General features: G+C 43.8%; 1 protein-coding gene across 1 annotated transcript in view; it reads left to right on the top strand.

Moving 5' to 3' along the window:
• Nucleotides 1–24,900, top strand: part of LOC308102213 (adhesion G protein-coupled receptor L3) — a gene marked incomplete at its 3' end in the record, with an annotated part of 320,985 nt that overhangs the window by 262,741 nt on the left and 33,344 nt on the right. Inside the window, exons 15-16 of the mRNA XM_080451813.1 lie at nt 15,496–15,705; nt 19,384–19,604. Of these exons, the coding sequence (XP_080307939.1) occupies nt 15,496–15,705; nt 19,384–19,604 (431 nt within the window). The remainder of the gene's footprint in view (nt 1–15,495; nt 15,706–19,383; nt 19,605–24,900) is intronic.

Raw genomic sequence — 24,900 nt, 5'->3', positions numbered from 1 at the left:
CATTCCCACTTCCACCAGCTCTCTCTCTTTCTTTTTCCTCAAATAGATAAAGAAAAGCTTCTTAAACTATACTGCAGCTTGCATTTGAGGTGCTCTAGCTCAGTGGTTCTCAAACTTTTTCATGTCAAGGACCCCCAAATTGACACTCATTAGCCCGCGGAACCCCATTTGAAAAAGATATGCCAGGGACCCCCACAAGAGAAGATTTTTACAGCTCTAGCAGTGATTCTCAACCATTTTAATTTCAAGGACCCCCAGTTTGACATGCATTAGGCTACGGACCCCCATTTAATGGCATTTCTATCTCTGGGACCCCAATTTATATGTTAATTTAACTCTGTGAGAGTGTACAAATGGAACCAAATGGACCCGTTAGGGTCCACTTGGTTCCATTTGTACACTCAGAGTTGCAGACCAGTAAGGGTCCATTTGGTTCCTAACTATCCATAATTTATCTGGGGACCCCCTGGAACTCCCTCAAGGACCCCTGGGGGTCCCCGGAACCCACTTTGAGAACCAATGCTCTAGCTAGCATTCCTAGCTTCATAAGATAGCTGTTCTATATACCGGTAGACATGGCTAGATATATTTGACAGACATGATAAGGAGTGGAGTAGAGTGAGAACTAAAGAAAGGGGGGCACGGGGGTGACAGGTAAAGATCCCCGCGTTGTTTGTGCGGAGTGGTCGTGACAGAGCCATTGTCACCGGCACTTCTCAGAATGGGATAAAGATGAGCGGGCGGAGGAGGAGGAGAGGAAAGAGAGGTGGTGGAAAGTCGCCGGCCCGTGGATCAGAATGACGCGGTAGTCCTGATTGGTGACAGACGATTCAATTACTTCTGTCACGGGAAGTTGGCGGGTCAGGTTGACCGGGGCAGAGTAGTTCTCAGTATCTCATGGTACCTGAGCAACCCCACCCATCCGACCCCCGGCCTGTCTTCTAAAGTGAGTGTGCATAAAGCACTCTATGAGGGCTGTCCTACTTGGCTGCCGGCCATGTACGCACACAAGGCCTAGGACTGTCCTTAATCCTTTCTACTTCGCCAACCCCTACTCGCTCGCACTCTCTCTCTCTCTCTCTCTCTCTCTCTCTCTCTCTCTCTCTCTCTCTCTCTCTCTCTCCATCTCTCTCTCTCTCTCTTTCCATCTCTCTTATCACGCACACACGCACAAACATACTTACTGCAATGTAGAATTACTCTGTTACAAGTAAAAGTCCGGAATTAAAAATGTACTTGAGCAAAAGTATTGGTATCAAAATGTACTTAAAGTACCAAAAGTAAAAGTACTAAAATGTTTGAAAATCGCAGATCTACAAGCTCACAACGCGTTGCGGTGCGACGCGTTGTGAGCTTGTAGATCGGCTATTTTCAAATAGCCTAGGTATAAAATAGGGCTAAAGTAGTTAAAGGGATACTTCACTTTCACATAAAATAAACATTTTAAAAATATATTAAAAATAAATGAAAAAAGTAATGGAAAAATCACGGCCCCCTCACGCATTAGAGTGTCCTACTAATGTGTGAGGGGGCCTTTATTTTGCCATAACTTCTTTAATTTTTTTTTAATATTTATTTTTAATGTTTATTTTATGTGAAAGTGAAGTATCCCTTTAATGTATAATGTGTAATGTTTTATAATGTAATAATTTACAATTTACAGTTTTCAAGTTTGCAAATAATTGTAGTGGAGTAAAAGTACAATATTTGCCTCCGAGATGTAGTGGAGTAGAAGTAAAAGTATTGAAAATGGGAAATACTCCACAGTTACTTTCCACACTGCATAATTATGTCACAATGCAGGCTTGCGCACACGTGTGCTTACGCAAGGACACAGGAACAGGGTCATGGGTATACTGTAGTAGGTTCTGTGAGTTCAGAGTGGGTTAACAACACTAAAGCGAGTAGAGTCACTGTCACTCAGCTGCGTGACTTCTCAGTCTTAGTAAAGCTCACTGCCGGCCCCCGAGTCGAGGGACTGAAGAATGGGGGCCTTCACAGAATGAAAGGAAGGATGGAAAAGAGGGCAAAATGGAAGTAAAAGGATCGCTTTCAGTCAAGCCTGTCCTCAGCATTTTGGAAACCCTAGGCTTGCCTGCTGAACTGTCCACTTTTCATCCGATGAAAAGTGGACCGGCGGCTTCGTCGTCCCGTTTTTCTGCAGTGATATATGCCTTTTTTTCTCCCCCCTCCTCTTCCTCTGTTCTTTGTCTTTCTGCTCGGATGCTGTAAAGACAGCTGGTCGGGTGGCGCCACTGGATGCTTGATACGGAGGCATTTTATTTGACAAACTGTCATGACGTTCTGTCTGAAGGAGAGAGAGAGAGAGAGGGAGAGAGAGAGATGCAGCAACAGAACAAATTGCATAAAATTGGAGTGACCGTGTGTCTTTGTCTCCTTGGCAACGAAACATACCCATACATCTCCGCATTGTTATTACTCATTACCCTCTGGGCAACATATTACTTTGTAACCTTGTTTATTCCATGCCGCCGCCATCTCTAAAGCAGATAGGCAAGCTGTAATTAGCCTACCATCTCTTCCCTTTGGAGGACAGAAGCGTGCTATCACCGCCATCTTTCATCTCATTATGTTTTTTGGGCCGTTGGGGTAGCACAGTGTATGCATGTAGTGCTCTAGTCAGGGATAGTGCTAGTGCTGCGTTCAAGGATCTTTTTGTCCTAATAAGCTGTGACCTATACTTAGGGTTCCATTTGCTGGGGGGGTGGGGGTTTAAATAAATTGTATGTTAACCACATTAGTCCCAGTGTCCCTATTTTGGGCAAATTTGTCAACATTTTAATTACATAAAATTTCACTTTTACTTCGTCTCTCTCTCTCTTTGTCAACATTTTAATTACGTAAAATTTAACTTTTACTTTGTTTTTGGTCTTTTTGGGGGTTCTATCTATGATATCCCTTCTACCAAAAAAATCAAAATAAATCACTGGTTTATTTGTGGTCAGGGTATTTATGAATGAAATGTCCTCAAACGGGACTCTGGTCTTACCGACAATGACATGATTGTCGGCTTCATCCCACCCACCAGGGAGAGAAGCACAGAATTATGTCCGGCATTTTTCTTTTGGGTGCCAGTTTCTCCATTAATTTGCCATTTTATTTGTTTATCTGTGGATATAACATTATAGATTTCTTAGTTACATAAGCATTGTTGTAACCAGCACGAGTAACCAAGACAACACTGTACCACACAATTAGCTTTTTTACGCAGTCATTAGACCTTTGTTTCCAAATATTTAGTACAGTATCTATACTAGCATTTTTTGGAATGTAGATCTACCATTTTATCATTTGAAAACCTACATTATTACAGTTCTCAAGACCCCAAATTTCCTTCTCAAACTATCTGTGCTGCCTTTGGACAAATTCACTATCCCCAGTTCACTCTCTTGGGGAGTAATTATGTTTCAAGCCAATTATCACATTTTTGATCTCCCTCTAAATCTTTGATCTGTGGATGTTGGCACATTCTTTCATTTTTTTTATATTATTCCCAACTTAGTACACCCTTTCTACACCATGCACACTTTTCACTGCTTGCTGGCGAATACATAAATGCTGAATATTTTCAGAGCCTCGCAGATTCAAAGTGATGATCTCAGTCCAACCAAAGCAGAGTTCTGCAGAGAATACTAACAAGGTGCAGACTCGTTCACAGCAGCTGACAAATGTCAAGTTGCTCAATCATACCACCCCTCCCTCCCACACGGACGCACAACCCACCCACACACACAATGTTTGCGAGCAGGGGGAGGTTCAGGTAGCAGCCACCGAGGCAATCGCCCAACGGATCAAATGCTGTCACCATCATCTGTCTCAACACTCAAAACGCTTTGTTTGCTAATGCAAGCTGCCTTGATTCTGCTTCCTGAGTTGAAGGACTGCCGATGGCCATGCAAACAAATTAAACTTGCAGATGGCAGCAGTGTTAGTTGGAGATTAAGTCTCTTTTGTGCATGTTAAATGACTGTTGATGTTTTTCATGCCTCCGCCGGCGGGTATAGCCTTGCCCGGAGACATCCTGTTTTCAGGTGGTTTGTCCGTCCAAACCTGGTGAACTTAATTTCTCAGGAACACCTTGAGGTAATTTAATGACACAAACAACCACTTCGAGGTTGAACTGATTAACTAGGTGGTCAGAGCTCAAGGTCACTGTGACCTTACAAAACATGTTCATTAAATTAAGTCTTCATTCACTACATTTATAATGAGACTGGACAGAGATTTAAATGGCAACTGGTTGGTGGGGGCGTACAGCGGCCCTAACTTACAGTAGGATACCTGCCTTAAAAGGTTTTTTTTTTTGCACTAAATTATCTCTACAGTACTTTTTAATAACTTTATTTTTTTCATATTATAATTTTTTTCTCATTTTGATTTTTTACATTTCCCTTGTCCTAGTTCTTTTCCTTTTGGAGTAAGTGACGTGAGTCGCTGTACTTTGAAGTATGACTTTGCCTGAAAGAAAAAATGGAAATTGTAACCTTGAACTGCTCTGTTATTGAACCTGGGGACAAGCTGTCATTAAGGCTGCCTGAAACCAATTGACATTGTATGGAAATACATTCTTTTCAAGTCCAACTGAGAATCAGAGAGGGGATTTAGGCTACTGCAGATTTCTAAAAGTGATGACATGTCTGGCCGACTTGTTCGTGCAGGCCGAAAACCCAGGATCATCACTTCTTTCACACGGCAACCTATATAAATACGATCTCACAGCTGTGGTGATGTCATCTTGTTTTTTTGTGTAGATGAGAGTGAGACTCGAGATTCAGCTGTCTTCAGTTCAACGGCTCTTTGATAGACACAGGGACAGGCAGATGAAAAACAAAAACAACGGTCAGAGTGATGCTAAAAAAGGGATGAGACCAAGGCACTCTTGTGGAAAAGTAAAAAAGCCTTTAATAGTTAGGCTAATGCATAGCAAGAATAAACAAGACATGACTCAGTCATGTATACCAGCATGCTAAATTTTGTCCTACAATATATATTACTCTGTGTCACAGCGATTTGAACCGAAGGCAGGCGTCTATAGTAGCCTTAGAGGCGAGAGGCGTGTCTAGTAGCCATAGCTTGGGAGGACGAGACCACCCGTTCAGAGTATGGGAGAGTATCCCTATTGGCTTAAATGACAGCCAATGATTGAAAACATGTCGAGAATATGTCGAGAAATGACTAGTGCTGAGTCTCGTTGTAGACCCGCATTGCATGCTGGTAAAAATGCACCTATGCGTTGCGGCAACATGCCTTCATCAGGGTGAACTCAGAAGGCATGTTGCCGCAACACGTCAATCCCCCTTTTTTCCATCAATTCTGTCACCCAGTCGTACCAAAGAGCACCTTGTTGGAGATTTTTACTGTAGCCAAACAGATGCGCTCTTTTTCCTACAAAGGTCAGAGTGATATTGGGGCCCGGTGTTCTTTTCCTGGGTGAGCTTTTAAACTAAACTTTTAAGGCTCCCTGATGGCTCAAGCTCACTGGAGCTCCTAAGGCAGCTGCTCGTTATTGAACCGTCTCCTTTGAATTTAAGCCTGTCATTTTGTGAAGCTAGCCTGGAGGCCATTGTTGAAGCACCCTTTAAATAGTGGCTGAACGCGCGAGTATGCACTCATGAAAGATAGACCTGCCCCAGTTCCACCTACAGGCCATTATTTAGTTTAGTGTGTGCTGGGGTGGGCCGCAGGGAAGGATTGAAGCACTAGTAAGTGGCAGTACTCCCCGCTGACTAGCGGGTATAAATCAATGGCCTCTACCAATGGATGATTAAAGGGGTGACACGTGGGCTCCATTCATCAGTGGAAGCTGCATCTCCTCCAGAGCATCGCACAGCCACCATCATGGATTGGGATCGCATGTTTATGTCCACACAAATCATCGCTGTCCGGCAGAAATCGTATATTTCCATATTTCATATTTTTTATGTTTTTTTCATAAATTAACCGTCTGTTTTATAGTTTGTCCTATGTCAGTGATGCACACAAATTGGGGAACTAACAGATCTACAAGCTCACAACATCCTCATGACGCGTTGTGAGCTCGTAGATATCTTCGGTAGAAAAAAAAACCAATTGAAAATACACCAGACAAAAGACACCAGAAAGTTGAAAGTCTGCCTGTGGGTTTTATAAATATTTAACCAATGAAAATGATTAACAGCGGCTTGTGAGACAAAAACTACATTGGATCCAGTGGAACGCAGGTAATGTTTTTCATTTCCTGGAAAGCAGCAGCTAGCTACAAAAGATTTCGATTATGAAAGTGCTAAATTAACCTCAGACGACGTTGAAAGTGCCCTAGATTACGCTGACCCGCGCAGAGAGATTTCCCCGCCAGAAGGCCACCCTAAAAGCTCTTCTTCTCCAGCATTATTTCACCGTTATCAGAGCCCAGAACACGGAATGACAACATTAGTTACATGTGCTGAATGTTAACTCCCGCCAGGCAGCTGGAAGCTCTCCCACGGCCCCCTTTAAACGTGACGAATGGGCCAGTACCCCCTGATTCATAAGCCCTCGCCCGCCAACCGCTCCTCATCCCCGTGCAGATCATAAATCCTCCAGCCATACCGCAGGTTGAACTTGACACACGACACCCCTGCAGCGAGGCTTGAGCTACCCCCTTACCACAGCCGTGATCCCTGCCGACCCCCCCACAACGCACACCATATTTCACGAGTCAAAGCCCTTCTTCTCGGGGAGGCATGTGGGGCCAGAGAGTTATGCATTTTAATTGGATTGGCTTTGTTGGCCGCACGCTGAGAGCAATTCTTTTGAGGTATAAAGGATCGACGAAGGACGGTCCTCGTTCCACCCAGTCAGCCCCTCAGGAGTCTCCGAGAACCAGTTAACCCATTAAGACCTGAAGCAATTCTTACATTTATTTTCTAAATCCTAACAGTTTTTTGAAAAAAATCTGGAAAATATTTGTTCAAGATTTTTCAAAAATAGCAGATCTACAAGCTCGTAGCGCGGCACTCGGTGCCGCGCTATGAGCTTGTATATCTGCTATTTTTGAATAGCCAAAGAAATCTAAAGTGACACAGATGCGTTCCAGGTATTAATGGGTTAAAGGGATTTAACTTTGGACACAGGGTCTTATGGTAATTAAGTGTGTATATGATGTGATGTCAGGTTCAGATGGCTTGGCTACAAATGGCCAGAGTATATGATCTAGACTAGAGGGCTGTTGTCATGTGTACTGCTGCTCCCATCCCACCCCACCCCCAGACTGGCTGCTCAGAAAACCTTATTTTGTGCTACATGGGAGCCGATCAGGGCCAGAGCCAATCTCCTGAGGCATCCATCTGGAATGAAAAATATGTGTGTTTAAAGAAATAAAGAAAAAATAGAAAAGAGCGCGGGACAAAGATTGGAAGACAAATCGAATGTGCACAGCGCATGGCGCGCCCCAGTAAGTAACACGTATGACTCGGCAGCCACTGTGACACGCCGAGTTGAATTTTCGGGGCAAATTACGCCTGGCCACTTCGGGGACCGTTATACAGGTTACTGCTGTGCAGGGCCTGTCAGAGTGAGGTGAGGTGCAGAGCCTCTGCAGATGACATAATTTGCCGTCCTGCCTGTGCAAAGCCCCCAGGTTTTACTTAAGTAAAAGTATCAATACTGCAATGTAGAAGTACTCTGTTACAAGTAAAAGTCAGAAATTCCAAATTTACTTGAGTAAAAGTATAAAAGTGTTGGTATCAAAATGTACTTAAAGTCCCAAAAGTAAAAGTACTAAAATGTTTGAAAATAGCAGATCTACAAGCTCACAACGCGTCGCGATGCGACGCGTTGTGAGCTTGTAGATCGGCTATTTTCAAATAGCCTAGGTATAAAATAGGGCTAAAGTGGTTAATGTATGTTTTTATAATGTAATCATTTATATCTGCAAAGTAACTAGTAACTAAAGTTTTCAAATAATTGTAGTGGAGTAAAAGTACAATATTCGCCTCTGAGATGTAGTGGAGTAGAAGTAAAAGTATAGACAATTGGAAATACTCCATTAAAGTAAAAGTACCTCAAAATTGTACTTAAGTACAGTACTTAAGTAAATATACTTAGTTACTTTACACCACTGACCACAATGCGGCCGTCGCGCATCTCCCAGAACAAAGGAATCGTTCAGCAGCAATGCATCACTCGCGCGTTGGATGCAGATTTCCCCCTCTACCTCCGCTGTCCGTCTTCATCTCTGCGTCTGCCTACATTTGTCTTTTTTCTCTCCCTCGACTCTCTATCTCTCTCTGTGTTTCTCTCTCTCTTCCTTCCTTTATCTCTCTTCATCCCTTTCTGCCTCGTTCTCTCGGCCAGCTCGCTTCGTTTGAAGGTGAGGACGTGATGGATGGAGCCTGCAAGCCGCTGCACAGCCCCGCTAGCCCAAGAGACCTCAGGGCCCCCCCGTCACAATGCACTGCAGATGGTACCACCCACTGCGTCCGTTGTCCGAGACAGACTTGAGCATGATTTATACTTAGTTGCGTGCCGGTGTTGCACGCCGGAAACGGCAGATCTACAAGCGTCGTGAGCTTGTAGATCGGCAATTTTCGGTGCGCAACATGACGCACAAACCAAGTATAAATCAGGCATAATGCATGCGGGCACAAACAACGACAGCTGCTGCCACCCACGGTGTGTGGGCGCCCTTGCTGTGCGGGGGGGAACGTAGAAATCGCGCACCGGCAACTCCATCCTGCCCCGTCCCCCCTCCCTTCCTCCCCGCGTGCCCTCTTTTTCATATACGGATGCACATCTGCATGAGCGCAAGCGCACGCCTGCTGCTCCGCAGGGCACCTCGCCACCCCCCCCCCCCCCCCCCCTTCTCGTCGGATGTATACACAACGGCTCATCAGGCAGGAAAATCAAAAGAGTGCGCTCCCCAGACTGCAGGAGCGCTGTGGCTGTTATCGTACCACAGCCCCTTAATGATCAGCATCTGTTTGCCCCTCCCGAGCCAAGCTGCCGCTAAACAAGCCTTTTGTGTGACACTTCATAGCCCCGAGTTCCCTCGCTGGAACTCTGCTTTCGGGGGGGGGGGGGGGGGGGGTGGGGAGAGAGAAACACCCGTGGATGTTGATGAGTCCTTCCTCGCCCCCGCTGCAACCCCAACCCCCCCTCCTCCTCCCCACCAACACACGCGGTATTGCTGACTATGGTCAAAATGTGATTTAAAGCAGCGCTTGCTTGGGAGAGGAGGTATATGCCTTTTTTATTTTCTTTCAACGTAAGCAAATATTTCCACGGGTGTATTCCATATTATAGCTCTGAGTCACGCATTATTTTCCTAGAGGATAAGAGAGTCTTTAAAGTCAAGATGGAAAGGAAAAAAGCCTTTTTAACGCTTTTAGATCATATCCCTATATTCTTTAATTATTGTCTTTTTAAATAAGAATACAAAAAAGGCATTATTTAAATTTTAAACAATATATACTTTTTGTATTCTTTTTTGTATTCTTATTTCAAAATCCAATATTCTTTTCCCTCTAAAACAAAATCTGGCGTGTGCTTACATAGGCTAGAGCCAAACAATTTCAACCAATAGTAGCATGGCATTCGCCCATCAGTCAATCTTCAAATCCTCCATTGTTATGACATGCCCACTTTTCAACATTCAAATCAAATTGCTCCCGTTATGTCCCGGCTGCCTGTCCTCTTTCACTGAGAAATATGTCCCGATACGGAAATTAGATACTCTCCAAATGCCGTTTCATCTGGACTAATCTTGCAAGTGGCTAAGCTGAGCTTCCTATCACTCCAACGCAGGCTGATGGGTCCATTTCCAGGCTATGGGTTTGTGGTGATTGTAAAATGTTTGAGTGAGGGAGAGAGAGAGAGAGAGAGAGAGAGAGAGGGAGAGAAAGACAGATAAATATGAAAAGAAAACGCATCGCAACCAATACAGTACTACCCTCCCCAATAAGTTATTAGTAGCGTAACAATAATAAGAAATTAAGGATAAACTAGTAAACGTGTAAAGGCAGCAATACCCATCCAAGTATTTTGAACAGTTAAAAGTTGTAGGAGGGAAAACAGCTCTCCATAATACCGAGAGGCATGAGGGAGAGGGCACAGTTGAAGCACCGCAAATTACAAATCACTCTGACAAAACACAGACTGAGGGGGAGTCATCAGATAAAACAATAGTCACAATTAATTAATAAGCTCTCTGTCAAAGCAAACATCCCAAGATGTGGCGGGAAAGTACTGCTTTCACAACTACTATGTATAATAATTATTATGTTAATATTTTATTATTCAATCAACAACAAAGCTACAGAAATTGCACATGAACATTTCATATCCAGGATTTCACTGACTATATCCCTCTTACAAACTGCCCACAATTCCGCACACAAAGCCTGGCGAATAGTTGTATTTATTATTTGCACCCAGTCTTGTTATAGAGAGAAAGAGTGTCCATCAGAATGGCAGTCACCGCTTTCCAGACACTTTATTCACCTGTGCTGGCTTTTTTTTCAGCACCACAGACAGTTACGAGTGGTTCATCAAAGCGTGCAAGGTGGCAGGTAGAGAGGGAGGGGGGGAGGGAGTGTGTTCCAGAAAAGGAGCGGTCAAAGTGATGCCTGTGTACACAGCATCAAGACGTTGTGAAGGCGAGGGAAGCGGTCAAAGGGGGGGGGGGGGGTGCAGGCCACGACTTGACTTGGACAGCAACCAGTCTGAGGAGAACAAGAGTGCATGGAGGAAGGTAGTGGTGGAAAAAGTACTCAATTGCTTTACTACTAAGTAAAAGTACCAATACTGCAATGTAGAAGTACTCCGTTACAAGGAAAAGTCCGGAGTTCAAAATTGACTTGAGTAAAAGTGCAAAAGTATTGGCATCAAAATGTACATAAAGTACCAAAAAGTAAAAGTACTAAGATTTTTAAATAGCAGATCTACAAGCTCACAACGTTGTGAGCTTGTAGATCGGCTATTTTCAAATAGCCTAGGCATAAAACAGGGCTAAAGTGGTTAATGTATGTTTCATAATATAATAATTTATATCTGAAAAGTAACTAGTAACTAAAGTTTTCAAATAATTGTGGTGGAGTAAAAGTACAATATTTGCCTCTGAGATGTAGTGGAGTAGAAGTAAAAGTATTGAACATTGAACAAATACCTCAAAATTGTACTTAAGTACAGTACTTAAGTAAATGTACTTAGTTACTTTCCACCACTGGAGGAAGGCTCAGCAGCATCTCTTCAAACCATTACAACAGGCTCAAGGAGGAGGATTTGATGGAGAATGTGCGGAGAGCATGGCGAGAAGACGTAAGACGAGCCCGAAAAGTCCTCAGTGATATCACAGGGCGTAAAAAGAGGCGAAAGAGAGAGTCACTGGTACAAGCCCAGAGGAGAGAGAGAGAGAGGTACCACCTGGTTCTCTCTCTCTTTTGCAACCTGTTTGGCAATACTCCAGAAGTGGATGGTGCTAATGAGGTGCTAGAGATCCCCGACATCCTTACAGACCTGAATATCAATGGACGCACCTTGTGCTGCCTGTAGAGCACTGATCCTCAAAAGTGCGTTCCGGTGCACATAATTGAGGAGGTGAAGTCCAACAACCTATCGGTAATGTTGACATTCATTGACGGCATGAACACATTCAATCCGATCCAGATGATGAGCATCTTGATGGTTACAACCCTGTCTGCTCCATGCGATTGAGTCGATGCTCACCAACACATGTATTTCACCCATCCAATCCGGGAACGCATCTACAAATGTCTTCTAAAGCCTAACAGGTTTCTGAAAAACGTATGTTGCTACTGTATATCAGTGGTGCTCAAACTTTTTCACGTCAAGGACCCCCAAAATGATATGTAATTCGGCCGCAGACCCCCATCGCAAAATATTTAGTTCCAGGGACCCCCAGAAGCAAAGATTTGAATTACAAATGTTCGCTTTAAAGAATATGTATTCAAAGATTAGCAAAAAAACTTCAAAAAATTGCAGATCTACAAGCTCATAGCGAGGCACTTTGCACTTGCACTTGCTCTCAACCTTCCAGACCCTTGAACGAGGGCTTTACGCTGACCTGAAGAAGATATGGGGCTCCATTATGGCAAGAGTGGTTAAAGTCTCATTTTTCTTTGCCACTGTGGAGTCTGTCCTGCCCTACGGCTGTGAGCCATGGACCCTTGAGAGGTCCCTCAACGACTGCTACGCCTGCATAGTGTGGGTGGCACCTCCTCCTCCTCCACACCACCACTACCACTACTCCTGATGGGCACATGGTGAACGATACCATCCTTTACAGCAAGCTCTCAAGGCTTGGTGACAAGTTAGCAGCATGGCAGGTCATTGCCAGAGGCGCCAGGAGCTCGGGAGGCCCATCAAGTATACTCCTGTGGGACAGCAACTGACAGCAAGAGGAGGCAGAAGACCTCATATGTTGTTGGGGTATAGTGACAAAGGACAGTGGAGCGGAGAAGACCAGTGAGCTGGATAGCCTCATGGCACAGCAGTGTGTGTGTGTGTGTGGGGAGCAGCTTTTTTTTTTTTAAGCCTGGCTGAGTCAGAGTCAGTGGTGTAAAGTAACTAAGTACATTTACTTGAGTACTGTACTTAAGTACAATTTTGAGGTATTTGTACTTTACTTAGTATTTCCAATCTCCAATACTTTTACTTCTACTCCACTGTATCTCAGAGGCAAATATTGTACTTTTACTCCACTACAATTGTTTGAAAAGTTTAGTTACTTTGCAGATATAAATTATTACATTATAAAACATACATTAACCACTTTAGCCGTATTTTTTACCTAGGCTATTTGAAAATAGCAGATCTACAAGCTCACAACGCGTTGCATCGCGACACGTTGTGAGCTTGTAGATCTGCTATTTTCAAACATTTTAGTACTTTTAATGCTTTGATGCAAAATACTTTTGTACTTTTACTCAAGTAAATTTTGAATTCCGGACTTTTACTTGTAACAGAGTACTTCTACATTGCAGTATTGATACTTTTACTTAAGTAAAACATTTGAGTACTTTTTCCACCACTGGTCAGAGTAATAACAGTAGTTGCTGGCGTTTGTGTGTGTATAGTCTCTCCACATGCCTAAAGCCTATAAACTTTTTAGTTTTCCTTTTATAGTGAACTGGTACCTGTTGTGTGATCTACAGTATCTTCATTAGCATTCAAGAATGTAATATAATCTTGCGTTCCGCCCCAAACATTTCTCGAGTCCCAGCAGGGATCAGCGTCATTTTGAAGGCAGGTTTTAGCGGTAAAATAATCCACTTCATGTCATTTTCCCCCCCTTTTATTCTAAGTCAAAGCCCAGTGGACTGTAAAGGAGGACGATTCCTCTGGGAAATTACGGAATGTCGGAAGCTGACCAAATTGTTTGGGTGCAGTAATTATGTTAAGTTAATAAATCAAGATGCCGCTCTCTGATGCTTTATTCCCAGGTTTTCCATAGGGGAGACATTTTTCTTAAGCACACGTCATGTTCTCTGCCTACAACTCTACAACTTGACAAGCATATCCACCCCCCTTCTCCCCACACACACACACACACACACACACACACACACACACACACACACACGCACACGCAGTATTATTGGCTGTTTACTGAGAATTATTGGATAATGCCGTTTTACCAAGTGCCAGCTGTGAATATGCTTTGGGCTGTGATGTACAACACTGTTTTGGTAACACTTGGACAGTTTTTGGCTGCGTCAACTGAAAACTGTTGCAGAGGACGCCCGTTATATCCGTGCTGATCAAGCAAAACGGTCATCAGCCCCCTCCTCAAAGGGCCTATTTGCAATCTTGTGATGAGCGCGTGTGAGAGATTGATGGGCCCTTGTGGGTGCATGCGATGGAGGATCTTTAATGAGATCTTTAAAAGAGTCTTGTGGTTTTGGACAGAGCTTCTACTTTGACGATTATCAATAAGATGTCCCGTTTGGCACGCAGCGAAATCTGGAATGTTAATTGAAAGTGTGGAAGCTGACCCGTATACGGCAGTGTTGACAGCAAATCTTGATTTAGTTTTAGTCATATTTTAGTAATCTGAAATGTTTTAGTTTTTGTCTAGTTTTAGTCGACTAATTATCATAAGATTATAGTCGACTAAAACTACAGTTGATTTAGTCGACTAAAATGGCCGTGATGGCGTCATAATGGCTGATTTTACACTTGGTTGCATGCTGAAAATAGCCGATCTACAAGCTCACAACGCGTCGCAGCGCGACGCGTTGTGAGCTTGTAGATCTGCTATTTTCAGAGCGCAACACCTGAGCGCAACCAAACATAAAACGACTTGTCTTTTAGTTCTACTGGATCTCTTCTCCACTAGTCCCTCACTGACATTTTAGTCTAGTTTGTATTTGTTGACGAAATTATCAATATATTTAGTCTTAGTTTTAGTCATCGTAGCTTACTTTTTATTTAGTTTTTATTTAGTTTTCGTAGGTAGGTAGGTAGTCGACGAACATTTTTCATCATCGTTTTAGTCGACGAAATCAACACTACTACAGTGTAAAACTTCGTTCTTATACTGCAAGTGTTCGACCTTGACTAAATCAGCTCTGCACTTTAGAATGTTCTGAGGAGGGTGCTGTTAGCATTTCTTCAACAAAGCGCAACACTGGAGTCCGCCACTCTGCAAGAAACTGACATTTCGTGGGTGTGTTGTTGTTGCCTTTTGCATCTTTCTTCCAAGTGGCACCCTGATGCACTTGGCTTTTTACGGCTTCATGTAAATTCTCTTTTCACGGCTGCTGTGGAATCACTGTTGGTCCTTATCTCCCGTAAAGCCATGTATTTATTGCCGGTGGGACACTTTTTAGTGCCCCGCAACTGGCCATGGTGGCAAATTACTCTCCAAAAAGAGAACATTGTCTAAAAGCAATGATGAAATTGATTGAGCATGTTGCGATTTAATGGTATTCTCACTGTGCCGGTCTCGGGCACCTGTGGCCCTCGGTGCCATTAACTTGTTTTGTTACTGACAAGAGGAAAAGACGTGGGCGTTTTTGGATTCATTCATACCATCTAATTCATGATTTATATCCGCCACCTGTGGCTTTGCTGTATAGACGGTTATTGGAGGGGTTGAGGACAATTGCTACATGAATAAAAACAAGGGTTGATTTGTTTTTGGTGATACAAAAAAAATGTGTAGTTTTTATCTGTAACTGCTTGTTTGTATTCAGCTGAGATTTTGGCAATGTTCATGTCATTAATTAATTAAGCTCATCTGCCAAGAGCCATTTCTGCCCATTCTCCTCTTTTCCCCCCCCTGCAACTAGCTCTATTTTTATTTTTAGATGTCTTTTATCATCTTTTCTGTCAGTACAACCCTATTGGGAGTGGCCGCAAAGCAACGACCACTCTGTCCTTCCGTGTCTCATGATCAAAGACCCTTTACATTAGTTGTCATTGTGGTATGTTTCTACATTTTGTATGCCTTGATGTTAACAACAGTGTCCTACTCTTCCATCTGTTCCATTCTAGAACACAGACCCCGTTCACGACATGCTGCTGGACGTCATCACCTGGGTGGGCATCCTGTTGTCCTTGGTCTGCCTGCTCATCAGCCTCTTCACCTTCTGCTTCTTCCGGGGTCTCCAGAGCGACCGCAACACCATCCACAAGAACCTGTGCATCAGCCTCTTCATCGCCGAGTCGCTCTTCCTGGTTGGGATCAACCGGGCCGACCAGCCGGTAAGAGGGAGGGATGATACCACATTAACCCATTAAGACCTGGAACGCATCTGTGTCATTTTTTGATTTGAGCTAAAAAAAAGCATTATTTTACACTTTGGCTATTCAAAAATAGCAGATATACAAGCTCATAGCTACGAGCTACGAGCTTGTAGATCTGCTATTTTTTTTAAATGGTGAAAATGTGTGCAACTCTTGGAATTTAATTATATTCTGGAACCCCTGGAACAAAATATTTTGAGATGGGCGTCGGCAGCCAAATACATATAATTTTGGGGGTCCTTGAAATGCAAAAGTTTGAGCACCACTGATATAGAAACATACGATTTTCAGAATACTTTTGGGATTTAGAGGGCATTTGTAGAATCGGCTTCAGGTCTTGAGTTAACACTGCTTTATTAGCCTGAAAGTCAAATAAAGTTCAAATAAATGTAGTTATAGATTGTTTGATAAGGGTGAGAAGGCAATATTTTCATCACATTTCGTTGGCAGCCTTTCTGGCACACATATTCTGTATACTGAGATATTGGGATCCCGCAGTGATTTGACCTAAATTTGCTCAATGTATTCTGACTCACAATCTTTACCCAAAGTAATATTGCTCATGTACTGTGAACATATCAAGCATTAGTTGCACGTAATGTTACCATTGGCCTTGCATAAACCTTGATAGAATATTGGGTTATTAATTTCCATTATAATCAAGGATGCCATCAGGGCTGCTGAGTGAAGTGCATCAGAGAGCCAAAACAAGTAATTTGGAAATGCTAAGCGAAACCCTCCATCAGGCTCGGATCTGGCCTATATTCCCAGTTGTGTCTGTGATAAGATGGTTCTAGAAATTCACTTTGCACATTGCCTCAGCTTTCATCTTTTGATGGCCTGTTATGCTTGTGAAAGCAATCTACCTCCCAACACTTGTGCTCTCTTTGAAGTGTAAACACCTACAGTATGTTTGGTAAACACACACAATGGTAGATTTCAGCAAGATATGGACACGTATTAATTATTACACGAAATTCCTAACTTTTAGTACTTCTGTGGAGAAGTTTGCATGAATGTTCATTTAACATGAATGGTCCAATAGTGTCATAGACAGGTGAAACATGTCACCTCTATTGCCGTGCTGGGTACAGTACATGAAACCGCGTGCCACATAACCTAATGAGTCTTTGATTGGCCTTGAGAGAAAACTGCAGGGTCTATTCTGCAAGTGTTTCATCCCTGATTATACAGGTGACAGCAGCACACAAAAAAATGTCACATAAGTCCAAGCAAACCCACTTGAGAGACATACAGAGACAGTACAGTACAGTAAATAGACAGAGATTAATGCAGTTTATAGATATAATGATACAAGATAGATGGATGTATGACTACGTAGTCATTATGCTGTCACCTACAGCCTTTAGCTGTCACATCATCTGTGCCAGGTGTGGGTGAGGTGTTAGAAGAAGTCCAGTATGATTATATGCAAACTATAAATTGAACATTAAAAGCTTGTGTTTAAATGTTACAACGTTGTTAAGATATGACTTGTAATTTTAGGACACAGTATGACATGGCTAGTTTGATGTACATAAACCATGGTTTTTTTACAGTAATGTTAATGTAACAATATTTGTTACCACTATAAAAGAAAATCAGTCAATCAATATACACTCTTCACTGTTGGAAATGATTTGGAGTGGATGCACATGCAGTCAACACTTTTTTCCCCACACACACACACACACACACACACACACACACACACACACACACACACACACACACACACACACACACACACACACACACACACACACACACACACACACACATACACACACACACACACACACACACACACACACTCGCAATAATAATATTTTTTTTATAATGAATCACAAAATGGGGGAACTGATTATGAATATTGATTGGACTGTCAACATCATAATACATTTTTTTTCAGTCCATTAAAATATTACAAGAAGATGAAAATCATTCTCATTTAAAGAAATGCCAAGTTATGAGCTGTGCCCAAAAAAAAACATGTTTTTATCTGACTTCCTATCACAGAAAAGAAAGTCTCTTTTCCGATGTCAGGGTTCGGACAGGCTTTCCAATCTATAGTTGGGAGAGTCAGGACATCTGGAGGTGCACCGGTTCAGAGGAACGGTTCTGAGACCGTCCATCCCAAGTTTGGAACGCTGTCAATTTGTAGTTATATCACCTCCCTTGGTATTTTTAACCAATCTGTATGGTAGAGTATGTTAATAGAATATAACTAACACAACTGTGGTGGTTGGAGGTGGTCTCCCTGCATTTATATTGAGACACTTACACAGATCCTGTGGTTGTGGTGGAACACTATTGGATGACAAGAGATATTGCATGAAATCCAAAGGGTAATATATCGCATTCCCAAACGAGCTCTCCTTCGTAGCTCAACAGTAGAAATAACGGTGCTCCCGCAGAGGACCCGGGTATAGGACATGAACGTTATGGATCGCATCTTTAATTGTTTGTCAGTTATTTGATGATATCGGATCCAAAAATGTTGCGGGTCATGGGTTAGAATTGGCAAACTTACTGCACTATAAATTTATTAGATTATACCTTGGTCCAACTTTCTTGCCTTCCATAACATTTTTATGGATGTGATTCACAGAAAAACTTAAAAGATCACTCTCCTGGACTGCAATTAATGTCCACTGAACCTTTTAGTTATTTAATCGAATCAATTTCTGTGACAAAATACCCCAGTTATGTTCAATTGTGCCAATAATTGCATCAAGCCATGCAAGTAGTGTACGGAGCTGCATGTTGTGTGTGTGTGTGTGTGTGTGTGTGTGTGTGTGTGTGTGTGTGTGTGTGCGCATGTGTGCATCTTCACTGGGCCCTAAGATGCAATTGTGTCACCACTGTGTGTGTGTGTGTGTGTGTGTGTGTGTGTGTGTGTGTGTGTGTGTGTGTGTGTGTGTGTGTGTGTGTGTGTGTGTGTGTGTGTGTGTGTGTGTGTGTGTGTGTGTGTGTGTGTGTGTGTGTGTGTGTGTGTGTGTGTGTGTGTGTGTGTGTGTGTGCGCGCGCTCGCGCGGATGCGGACATGCATGCGCAGGGGGGCATAATGTAGTGCAGTAGCCTCCAACTGGCTATTGACTCCAGTTCTTCATAAAGCTTTCTGTTTATGCCAGCCGTGGCAAACAAGACCACATGGCCTCGCTGGCCGTAGCATCCATTTCGCCAATCACTGCAGGCAAACATCCAACACCCACGAAGAGCCAAACAAAGCTTGGCCCAGACTTAGCAATGCTAATTGTTGGAGAGGCAGAAAACACTGGCCGAGGTCAGTGGAGGCTGGCTAACGTCATTATTTCTCAGCGCTGCGCTCTGTCACCGATGCTCTGTCACTGACGCCGTGCCCCGGAGCAAGGCTGTTAATCCTTTATGACGGCCGGCTGAATGCCTCAAATGTGATTTCATGAATTGGAACTGATGATTGATGATATGAATCTTGGCTCTAATCGACAAACTAATCTCTCTCCCCTGTACTTCTCGCTCTTTCTCCCTCTCTTTCTTTCTTCCCTCCATCCCACCTCCCTCGACTTCGTCTTTTTCTCGTTCCCTCCTTTCTCTCTCCGTCCTCTCCTCGTGGCCTCTCTCTCTCTCTTTCTCCCCTCTGCCCTGCTCCAACAGATTGCGTGTGCCGTCTTCGCTGCCCTGCTCCATTTCTTCTTCCTGGCCGCGTTCACGTGGATGTTCCTGGAGGGCGTGCAGCTGTACATCATGCTGGTGGAGGTGTTCGAGAGCGAGCATTCGCGCAGACGCTACTTCTACCTGGTGGGCTACGGGGTGCCGGCGCTCATCGTGGCCGTGTCGGCCGCCGTCGACTACCGCAGCTACGGCACCGACCGAGTGTGAGTAGTACTGTCTGTCACAGGGAACGGCCGCGAGCACATGGTCTGTAAGCAGGGAACGGAAAGCTGTCTGTCTGTAGCAGAATTCTGTCAACACTATAGCACAGGGGTCTTCAACGGGGGGTCCGGGACCCCTAGGGGGTCCCCTGAGTTACTACAGGGGGCCGCCAAATCTTTGTGTGATAGTATTTGGCGGTTCAACGCTAGCTATTCTGAGAGGATCCTTAGCCGAAAATAGCCAGATCGGCTATTTTCAGCAAAGAGTTTTGGTGTGTAGAAGGATAAAGAGCTAAATGTCTGAAATAAACAAAAAAACATTGATTTACACTACAACGCTGATGATAGTCAACGAAGCTATCTATGAAATCGATGAAAACGTTTTATCTGCAACACAATTATACAACTAGAGGTTTGGCCGCTACGCGGCCCTCGCATCTAGTCAGTCAGACACACACTGTCTGACTGGCCGCGCACGTGAATATTTTGTTCCGCGCTGAGCATAAAAAAAAGGTTTAGCGAAAACGCACGTGCACACATGCTTATTTTGTGAGTTCGAAGCGAGACACACACACTTGAAGTCCACATGAGGAATTTGTTAAAAGTACACAGCGCGTGTCGCATGTTACAGCGCATTCCGTTACCTATTGAATTGTGTTCAAGCGGGGAACGGAGCACCGTCTGTTGTGGGGAACAATACACTGTCTTTAGTGGGGAACGGAGCACTCTCAAGCGGGGAAAGGAGCACTCTCTAGCGGGGAACGGACCAATATCTGTAGTGAGGAACAATACACTGTCTTTAGCAGGGAACGGACCACCGTTTGTAGTGAGGAACAATACACTGTCTTTAGAAGGGAACGGAGCACTCCCTAGCGGGCCACGGACTAATGTCTGTAGTGGGGAACAATACACCAGCCCAACGGAGTGTAAAAAACGGCTTATATTTTTCCATAAATGCGGCCGTACACCAACGTCGAAGTCACATTTATCAAAGGATCGTATACAGCCAATCCTAGCGTACATTAGGCCGGAGCTTTGATAAATCTCACGTCTTAAAACGAGCTTTAAACAGTTTGTTTAAATTAGTTTATAAAATGTTATATTTTCACAGGGATTATTTATTTGTGTAGATATACATTTTGGAGTGGATATATGTGTCCAGATGTCAGACAATGCTGCTCCGCAGGTCTAGAATGGAATAAACGGGCACAGCCAACGTCAACAACTGCTATCGACCAGACGTGAGATCTCAGCGTATGGTAGGCTGAAACCAACGTCAGGATATATTGATAAATGCCGAAAGTTGCGGTGATCTCGCCGTATGCCCATTATTTTGTCTGCACTGCGTTGATAAATGAGGGCCACTGTCTTTAGCAGGGAACGGAGCACCGTTTGTAGTGGGGAACAATACACTGTCTTTGGCAGGGAACGGAGCACTCTCTAGCGGGCCACGGACCAATGTCTGTAGTGAGGAACAATACACTGTCTTTAGTGGGGAGCGGAGCACCCCTCTCTAGCGGGCCACGGACCAATGTCTGTTGCGGCCGGGGAACAGAGCACTGTAATGCTTAACTGCTTATCTGCTGCTCCAGGATGAAGTTGTCCTCGAGCTACCTTAGGTTTACCTCAAAAGATCCCATAAAATGAGTTTTTAAGTGATGGACCTCTCGCCACTATTGCAAACATGCCAGAAATATTGTCGAAGGGAAAAAAGCGAATCCTACTAGAAAGTAATGCTGAAGGGTTACAACATTATTAAGTGGAATATCTGGATGTGACATTTTGAGTGAACTTTGCGATGTTTGGGGGTGCATTGTTAATGTGACAGGTACTGTGTGAAATGTCATTTCCAAATATTGGGGTTAAAAAATATATATATATATATATACAGTATACCTCGCTGACTGAAGCACAGCGAAATGCTGCGAACTTTGCTGCAAACTTTCCAAAAGTCGTGCAAGGTTTCGCCAGCGCTAATGCAGTACACACACAGACCCTGCAACCTGGGAACATTAAATCTGTATTTACTTGTATCCAGCCCACTTGTCATGGTCTGACCTCTGCTTTCCACTCCACAAGCTCTTTAAAGCGGTTCTGTCCATTAGAATTTCTGAATTTCTGAGTTTATTGATGAATAAATAAATTAGTTATCCAAAAGAGCAAACCAGATGCTCCGAACACTTTGTGAGACTAACTTTTTTCGTCGATGTTGTGGGTCATTAGAGTCCCTTTCCCCTTATCCAACCTAGCACCAGAACATCATACAAACAGTATATAGTAAATAGAGATGTTTTTAGTAATGCCATGTTGTTGTTGTTGTCGTTTTCCAACCTTTCTCTCTTAGCCTGCCTTGCCTTGTGTCTGTGTGGATCTATGTCGATGAATATACTGCTAACAAACTGACAACTGTTTGGCTCCGTAAGCCGGGAGCTCGGAACAATATTGCAGGGCTTGCTCCTGTAGCGATACCTCCATCATCAACTTTTAATGATGCCGAACAGTTACTCAAGCAGCGCACTTGTGCTGAATTGACATTGTTTTGACAGTGAAAAAATGCTAACTCCAAGAGATGGTTGTTGCTGGATGAATGTCAGGCTACTGCGGTTAAGGCCTTCAGCATTTATACAGGGAGTACCCAAAATGATTGGCCCTGAGAGGAGACCACAGAGATGGACCGAGCGTGGAAACGGGAGCGTGTGAGGGATCTGTGGGCAGAGGAGATGGAAGGTGAACGAGTAGACAAATACACAAGTGCGAGAGAGAGAGAGAGAGAGAGAGAGAGACAGACAGAGAGAGATTGGCCGTAAAGGGAAGGACAAAGAAAAAAGGGAAGGACAAAAGAGACAGATTGGAACAATCTAGGGAGACAGACGGAGCTGGGGAAACAGTAATCTGTATGCATTCTTATATTTCCTTCAGAGGTGAGTTGAGAAATCATTTACATTTGCCCGGCTCCTTCTCTCTGAAATATAAACCAGTCTGGTGAATCAGTGTCATGCCAAGTGGACCATAGCTCCCGTTCTCCTCCCGGTTTCATCCGTATCCCCCATCTGAAAATAATGAAGACCAGCATCAGCAGTTTATTTCCGAGATGTTTATCATACAAGGGCGTGTGCTGGGGCACACACACACACACACACACACACACACACACACACACACACACACACACACACACACGCACACACGCACACTCGCAATGACACAGACAGACACGTATACGCACAGGCGCACGGGAAAGCGTAGCCATTAGAGAGCGCGTTTGGGAGCCATGGTCCTGTGGTGATGGATGAGGCGATAGCTGCCACCGCCTGAACCACAGTATCATGTGAATAATTAAACCCCGCCACCGGTGGAACAATTATACACGAGCAAGCGGTGAGGGATGAGGAGAGGTACATGGTGTGACACGGCGTTGGAGGGGGGGGGGGGGGGGGGTTGTTGCTTTGGTTGGCACACCTTTACCGCCTCAAATAGAGTCAGAGGGGTGGGGAAACCCCCGAGGATGACGTACGGTACAAACAAAATGGCCGCCGCGTGAATAAGGTCCATTCGGTCGCTAGCTGTGTTTTTATCTGAATCTGCAGGCTATGCACGAGAATGCTACGCACACCAAAGTCCTTAAATAGTGGTGCCAGCCCACGGCAGAATAGTCTAAATAGTAGTCTTTAAGAGACAAGATGTTGGCCACACACACTGGTAGCAAAAGTTCTAATACTTTATAAGAAAGCGCTGGAGAGAGTAAAACGTTTTGGTTTCTTTTTACTCTGCATCCAAAAATAAAGTATTGGCACTTTGGCTACCAGTGTGTGCTGCTATTTGCATCTGCAGGCTCACATGGAAAGAGACACATTATGGCTTGTTTCAGTCGGAGTATAGCCAACTGATGTATTGTTTTATACATTATAATCGGTTATAATATCAGGAGTGAAGCTGTACATGATGTGGTTGAAGATAAACCCATGGACCTGAATGCTTAAAAAAGGGTGCTGCAACTAGCCTCAAGGGCAGAGAGGAACGTTGTGATCAAATGTGACTGTGGCCTTGACAGATATACTGCACTTTCCCTTTCAATGTGAAAGTCTCCCTTTGCACATTCTAAAGTGAGATTAATTCTACAAGGTGTAGTTCTAAAACAAGTAATATATCATTTAATGGTTGTGATTTTCTGATTTCATATGAAATGGGGAAAGGGGGGGGGGGGGGAGAATGCAATGCAATGCTCTCTGTGGCATTCAGCCGCCGATGCTCAGCCATTCAAATTCCCATGTAAAAAAAAACTGGGGAAGAGATGGATCGAGGTTTACCCTAAATATGCCATAGAGCAAGGCACTTAACTTGCCCATTACTCCCAGTGGATCGGCTCAGTGGCCAGGAGAACAAGACAGGTTCTACTGCGTGCGTGCGTGCGTGCGTGCGTGCGTGCGTGCGTGCGTGCGTGCGTGCGTGCGTGCGTGCGTGCGTGCGTGCGTGCGTGCGTGCGTGCGTGCGTGCGTGCGCACATAACTGTGAATGAAAACGTTGACTGAGTTAATTTCCCGTCTTAGCCCATTAAGACCTGAGGCCGATTCTTACTAATGTCTTCTAAATCCTAACAGTTTTCTGAAAAAGGTATGTTTCTATATCAGTGGTGCTCAAACTTTTTCATGTCAAGGACCACCAAAATGATATGTATTTGGCCGCGGACCCCCATCTCAAAATATTTTGTTCCAGGGACCCCCCAGAAGCAAAGATTTTAGTTAAAAATGTTCGCTTTAAAAGAATATGAATATATTCATTTGCACACATTTTCTCGATTAGCCGATTTACAAGCTACGAGCTTGTATATCTGCTATTTTTGAATAGCCAAAGTGTAAAATAATGCTTTTTAGCTCAAATCAAAAAATGACACGGATGCGTCTTAATGGGTTAAATAAAAGTAATAACATAATGCAGTTTGACCACGCTGAGACAGACAAAGTGTCTTGTGATGCATCAACAGAGATGCTATTTGCTCGTCGATGGGCAAGGTGCTATTTCAGTTTCATTAAGCAGACGGGGAATACACACACGCTCGGAAGACGGTAGAGTTAATAATTGTAAGTGTCTACAGTACGTGAACAAGCTCTTATGGGCCTTCTGAAGGCAGAAGATTGCTGTTCGAAGGCACAGAGCACTACACTTACTAAAGAAGCAATAATGGTCTTAACCCGCTTGACCCCACGCACTTCACATTTTCCTTTTCTGCCGGTTGTTCACATTATATACCAAGTTATACCGCCGTCATCAGAACTGCTATATCCCTCTCAAATAAAAAAAA

The sequence above is a fragment of the Gymnoscopelus braueri genome (assembly GCF_963280865.1).
Source record: "Gymnoscopelus braueri genome assembly, chromosome: 15".
Classification (NCBI taxonomy): domain Eukaryota; kingdom Metazoa; phylum Chordata; class Actinopteri; order Myctophiformes; family Myctophidae; genus Gymnoscopelus; species Gymnoscopelus braueri.
The sequence above is the reverse complement of the archived record's forward strand: the minus strand, read 5'-3'. Positions and strand labels throughout refer to the sequence as shown.